Source organism: Charadrius vociferus, unplaced genomic scaffold (genome assembly GCF_000708025.1).
Source record: "Charadrius vociferus isolate BGI_N301 unplaced genomic scaffold, ASM70802v2 scaffold298, whole genome shotgun sequence".
Lineage (NCBI taxonomy): Eukaryota > Metazoa > Chordata > Aves > Charadriiformes > Charadriidae > Charadrius > Charadrius vociferus.
The window spans coordinates 3,989,624-3,996,175 of NW_009649936.1; the positions used below are offsets into that span (position 1 = coordinate 3,989,624).

A 6,552-nucleotide genomic window follows, 5' to 3' on the forward strand; every position below is an offset into this window, starting at 1 on the left:
AATGTCAAACATTTTCTGTTCGGCCTTATTAGAAGCTGAAGCATTGGTTGCACACAGCTGTCATGATTACAGACAGTTTAGGACTACCAGGCATTCGTGATTTTAAACGTCATTCACAATCTGCGCAATAGCTTCATCAGCACAAATGCTTTGTGTCATGGAGAATTGATTCTTGTTATGGTAGCACCTTTGCTGACGAAAATCATGTAGCTGACCTACTTTCCTCTCCCCCCACCTCCCGACCCTCCCACCCCTCCCCGAAAAAGTATTCAGAATTTTATTTACTTGTTCAGGACTGGCTGTGCAGTGATGTAGGTGTGCAAGCAGAGCTGCAAAGATACAAAGGTTAAGTCTTCCCTTGTGCTTCTCATCTTTCCTTGTTAAAACCGATTCACATTTGTGACAGTTCTGCATTTTGTTAGAAGGGAAGCCTCGTTGTGTGCTTATCCTGCACCTCTCCCTAGACAGCCCTTTTGGTCACTGAGGGACAGAGGACTAGACAAACCTCTGAAATGACCCAGTGTGGCCACCCATCAGTCTCAAGGCGTTGTGGGTGCACTCGGATTTCTTTCCATTATGTGGATTAATTGGGTAAAGTAACCAGCCTGAAATGCTAAAAGCAGTTTTAAAGTTTCTGTTTAAATTTCTCTTTCTAGTGCTGGGCAGAGCTCCATACAAGCAAAAAGAATGGGGAAAAAAAAAAAGAGAAAGATGAAGAAGGGACAGAAAAGGACAGACTTTACACAATCCAATAACGTGAAGCCATTTCAATTGCATTAGCTAGTGAAGCTTGTCAATCTATTGACGCAAAACAAATGAATGAACTGCGCATATTTACTTGTGTCTATCTGCTGGCCAGGCTGTGAGGTCCAAAATGCAATCAATTACCAGCAGCCAGGACGCCTCCATTCCCATTTCTTGGGCCTCTGCCACCAGCTCGGCTAGGACACCTAGCATCAAGTCAGAGATCTGTGCCAGGGCAGTGATGCTCCCCATCTCGCTCTCGCTCTCTTGTCCCTTGAGCATCTCTCTCCAGCATCAAGAGGCGCTGATGGGGAAACCCAAGGAAGGAGAGCAGACACATACAGCTGCTTGTGTAGGCACCCTTTGGAGCTGGGGGAGAAGACAGGCCTTTCTGGGCAGTTCAATTCGCTCTATGGGGGACATCTGAACTAACCAGATGATTTCCAGCCCAGAGGTGTTTTTTTCTCTCTGAGGGCTGCGAACGGGGCCCGTGGTGACTGGCTCAGGTGTGGGGAGCCCACAGAGCAGCCCTGAAGGTGAGGAGAGGAAAGTTCCTTCTTCTGTAGTCACATGTCTGCAGGTCCTGCACACCCCTCCTTGGTGTGCATCTCACTTTGCTCTACCTTGGCTCTGCCTGCCATCTTCAAATCCTCAGCAGCTGTGGCTTTTATTCTGTTTTTGCCAGCCTGTTTTCTCACCAAAAATCTTAATTTTAAGAATTCTAGGCAGTTTTTTCAAGTGTATTTGGGTGGGTGTGGACAGCAGTCTACATAGAGAGACCTCAAGCCTTTACTTAATGTAAATTTCCAGAATAACCATTGTCCCTTAGGTCTTACTGATGACGACAGATCCTTAGGTCATAATTCCTTGTGCTATCAGAACTAACTCTGATTTGTAACCTCAAGTGTCCAGAGCAACTGCATCACCCAGTGCCTTGGCTTAGCATGCTGTTGGGAATGGTTTGCTGGTCAGCACACAGCAGTTAGTGGTTTTTGCAGGGGACACCATGCCCAGGGACAGCAAGTGAGCATGTTCAGCCCTTCATGCTTCATCCCTTTGGGGTTAGACTGCTGTCAGCGTAGCTTTCCCACACCATCGCTGCTGTTTTTTCTCTATGCCAACGTGCAGACCATTTCAACAGAAGGGCTGGAGCAGTTCCCAGGAGTTTTGGCTGCTGTGACTTGCCAGGTTGAGTTTCCTGGTCAGGTTTTGCAACAGAGGACCCCACAGTGCTAAGACATTTGTGTTTATAATTTTTCTTACGAAGCCAAACCCAGTATGCTGTGGTGGGGGAAAGTCAGCAGGCCTGCGCCTGCCTCACTGGCACAGCCCCGATGGAGAGATCTGAGAGGGTGAGACAAGAGTGGTAAGTGGTTATCCATCTGAGCCTGTCCCTGCGAAATACCCACGTGCCCCCTTACGCTCTGTGTTGCGCACGTCGGCACGTGCCTCTGCAGAAGGAAAAGCCTTTTGGTGAGTACATGTGGCCCTGTGGGAGCTCTGCCCTGGAAGCACACTGACTCCAGCAGCCTAATTTCAGTCCCTCCAGATGATTTCCCACAGCATTAATTGGGGTTACTATTTCAGCGTGGCTGCGTTTTCATTCTTTCTCCCCATGAGATGCCTACAAAGGCCCCATTACCTGGTGAATGTTGTTGTTGCACCAAATCTTTCAGTGCAGTATTATCATGATTACACTGTGCTTAGGCCTTCCAAATTCACCTGGGCTATACCATCAAACCTTCCTCAGCAAAGGCCTTCAGAAGACTTGTCAGTCTATCACTCATATTACAACTGATATCCTACCATATGCAAATCATATTATTGAGCCTATTGCAAGTGTGATATAATGAAGTTTTATGAATGACTAATTTTTACCCACTTGGATAAACGCACTCACCACAAAAGCATACTTGGAGAAATCTCTAAGGAGGGACGTGTCTACACCATTTTCTCTCTCCTTGCCACACAACCCTGCGCAACGGCTCTTTCCTGCTAAGCCCTGAGCGCGGCTTGCTGCTGCGGCAGTCTCCTCGTACCCATTTTGTTCCCAGCAGTGGCCTTAGAGGCTCTTTACTGTGCTCTCACCTAGCTACAGCAGGGAAGCATGCAAGATGCGGTGCCGAGCATTAAAGACACCCAGGAGCAAGCAGCCGCACTCACCTGGAGACCAGGAGCTTCTCCCGTACCTGGCATGACACAGCAGGCTCTATTTCAGGTATAGTTCAGGGCCGGGGGGGGGGACCTGGCTCTTTCTTTTAATGTTGCAGAGAGTTCTCCTGAGCATCACCCACGGGACTCTCTTGTGGAGACACCAGTTAACAGTGAGAGTGCCCAGTGCTTCAGCTGCATGTTGGGTGGACAGCCGGGGCCCGTGTTGGGTTAGGCAGGGTCCCCAGTGGCCACCTGCCTTCCTGAGCTGCTCCGTGCCCCGCTGGTAGCAGCACTGAGGGACTGGCAGCATCAGAGACACCGTAATGCAGAGAGCAGGAGGTCTCCGAGTCAGAGCAGCTCGGTGGTCAGCTAACAAAGGTACCGTTCCCTATGTCTCGAGGGGAAAAAAAAAAACAACAACCCCACAGCTGTAGCTATATAAAGGGAAACCCTGTATATTTTCGGTATTCAGAAGGGCGAGTGGCTGTGTGAAGCCGCATACCAGCTAACAAATCCAAGCAGTCACTTGCAAGATTGAAGTGTAACTAACACAAAGAGCTGAGTGCCATGTGTCCTTTCGGAAGTGTGATTACTCTCTCATCGGCAGGTTGCTAAGATCCTGCATTTCCTGGGAAACAAAGAAGCACACAGCTTTAAAATAAAGATAGCAGGGAACTCACGAATGGTGTCTTAGTTCTTTTATTACAGTGAAAACCTGCACAGTACTAGCCTATTGAAGGAATAAAAGCTGCAAGTAACTTTTCATCAGAAGGCAGTCAATCCAAGGTAAAAATGACCAGGAAATCATAGCTCTTGCAAACTATAAAGTCTGAGTTGGGACCTCCGGCTGCTGTTTTCTCTTGGAGTAGGTCCAAAGATTGCAAGGTTCTTCATGGAAGTTTCTCTAACAAGCTGGGGAGGTAAAGAGGAGAAGCAGATTAAGGGACATTTTTTCTCCATGAATTACACAAGGTGCTAGGGAGTGTTTTGCCTAGATGCAGGACATCAAAAAGGCAAATTTTTAGCACTTGCTTCCCCTCCCTCCCCAATACGTACTTGTGTTTCCTAACTATGATTCAGATCAGTAAAACCAAATTACGATGAATTGTTTTGAGTAAAAAATACACTGTGGGGTGTGTTAGAACTGGCTGAGGCTATTGGTTATCTACGTTAGATATGCTGAAAGGTCAATCCCAATTAAAAACACAAAAGTAGGGGAACAGAAATTTCCGTAAGTTTCATTCCACGTTTCTAAAGCAAAGCCTTTTATCTCTCGGGATAAAATAGATGTGAGTTTGATAGCTGCACCTCTACCATCGCATTAGCTGTGGGTTTGAGCGCACACCTGAGCCCAGAGCACCCGTGCAGCCACATTGCCCACAGCTCCCTGGCTCAGATGCATCAGCAACACCCACCCCGTGGTGCAAGAACACGGTCTTTTTAGGGTTTTTCTGCCTCTCCCCCACTCACGCTGTGGGTGAGGAAGCTCCAAACCTGCACGGGGAAGGTGAGGGACCCCATCCTGCTCAGTCTCGAGTGTGGCCTCCCACCACACCAGGCCGGCAGAGCACACCAAGCCCGGGCTCAGCACGGACCCTGCCAGGTGCTGTGGTGCGTCCACGGGGACACAGGGGATGATGTCTCATGCAGGACTTTACCTTCCTCCACCACGCGGTGGTAGAAGCACCAGGGGACACCAGCGGGATGTGGCCTGAAGCAACACCCCTTCCTTTCGCAGTCCTTAGCCGTGATGCCGGGGAAGCCGCAGTTTATCCTGGCGTAAGAGTCATTGGGGCATACTTTCCTAACTGCATAAAGCAAAAACGAAGGAAGGAAGGAGGCCGTGTTACTTGATGCTCTGATTACCTGGCAGCATAATTCATAAATAAAAGGCAGGCCACCTAGGTGAGGCCAGTGAGTGAACGTGACAGCCATGATGACCTTCTCCACACCCGCTTCAGGCAGCAGATTCACCCAAATCCTTACCGTGCCTGTTAGGCAAAGCTAAATACCAAAGGGTGAGGAATTGCTGCGGCACCCCAAGGGTCAGAGGGAGCAAAAGTCGCCCCTGGAAGTGCCTGGTGGACAGCAACCCAGATTTACCTTTCCTAGATCCAGCAATGGGGTCAAGAGCCGACTGTCTCCTGTAATGGTACTGCAAACACTGGCCTTGGACCAGGGTGTATTCATGACCTGACCCAATGCTAACCCCAGATCAGCCTGGCTAACGTGAGCAGAAGAAAAACCAGCCTCCTCTGCATGCCAGCTTGAGTTACGGAAAGGAGGTAGGTCAATTAGCAGGAAATCAAAGCTCATCCAGGCAATTAAAAGTAAAATCACAGGTAAAGAGGTTATACCACCTGGCCTGAATAATTCAGTTTTCCTCTCTCCTGAAACAGTTCTGCTCAGAAAAGCAATTCTATGAAAATAACACTGTAAACTGCTGCCATTTGGTTTTCAAGATTCTCATGAAATGCAAACAATGTTCAACTGCAAAATTATTTTTTTTCCTCTGACAATTCTGAGCCCTGTTGACCAATCTTGATTCATATCAAATCCTTTTATTGGCTAACGTTGTCTTTGCACTCTCGATTCCTTTCATTCCAGCTGTACAACTGCTGAAATTGTCCTGAAGTTCTCCTAAGGAGTTGCACAGCCAGCCCAGCAAATGTAGCTTACATTCAGCAGTCATGTAAAATATACACCCAGTCCTTCAAGGACTGGGAGAGTAGCTCTATTCCCTCTGAGAAAACAAAGGCAAAAACTGGAAGCAGGAGTTTAGAAGCTTTGGAAGGAACAATCTAATGGAGAAAAGGATTTCCCCTGGGATAGTTTGGTGATTTCATTGAATGAAGACCGGGAGCAAAAATGGGAGAGAAAATAAGAACCACCAAGTGGAATTATGCTGGAGAACAGGAAGGAAGTAGCAATGATCAAAACAGGATAGAGAAAAGAGCAAAAAACCTAGAAGTTACAGCATGTCTGTGGTCTTTTGTACAGGTGCCAAAAAACTACAGAGGCACTCATCTACTCAGGGCTTTGACAGACCGTGCTGAAGTCCTCCTCAGCCACATAGAAAACCCATTTAAATAAGTGCTGAGGATCCCTTGCTCTACTGTTGAACAAGACCACAAATGGAAGTGAAATGTTTTTAAATAATCAGCATGGGTTATTTGATAACTAGAAGCCTGAAGGAAGAGGAAATATATTGTGTGAAGAAGATGAGGCCAAAGACTGGTGGGTAAGCCAGGTCTGACTTTGCATTTTACTACCAGTGGTCTTCTAATAGAGGTTTGTGCCCAACTTGTTGGCCTAAGAGGAAAAGCAGAGCTGCTCCCATTTTGTACACATTTCTGCATAACACGACACTAGGTAAATCAGTGTTTCTGGCAGAGATATTACCTCTCTTCGGTTTAGGAGCAAAGCACCAGGGAACGCCGGGGACTGAAGCGTTGAAGCAGCACCCAGCTTTCCTGCAGTCCACTGCTGAGATTCCTGGGTAACCGCAGTTCCTCCGCTCCCTGGGGGCCAGTTTACACTGACATCTTGCTGTTCAGGACAGAATTAGCAAGTTAAAGTTACTGGGTGTCAGTTTGCATGCTCGTTTGCAGAGGCGCATTTATCAGATGTCCCCTGGGAACAATGATCTTTCCC

General features: G+C 47.7%; 1 protein-coding gene across 1 annotated transcript in view; it reads right to left on the minus strand.

Annotated features, from left to right (window-relative positions):
* Positions 1 to 3,509: 3,509 nt before the first annotated feature.
* The window catches only part of LOC104292057 (trefoil factor 2-like), a 4,065-nt gene continuing 1,022 nt past the window's right edge, over positions 3,510 to 6,552 (minus strand). Inside the window, exons 2-4 of the mRNA XM_009891379.1 lie at positions 6,301 to 6,447; positions 4,557 to 4,706; positions 3,510 to 3,526 (exon numbers count right to left, since the gene is read on the minus strand). Of these exons, the coding sequence (XP_009889681.1) occupies positions 3,510 to 3,526; positions 4,557 to 4,706; positions 6,301 to 6,447 (314 nt within the window). The remainder of the gene's footprint in view (positions 3,527 to 4,556; positions 4,707 to 6,300; positions 6,448 to 6,552) is intronic.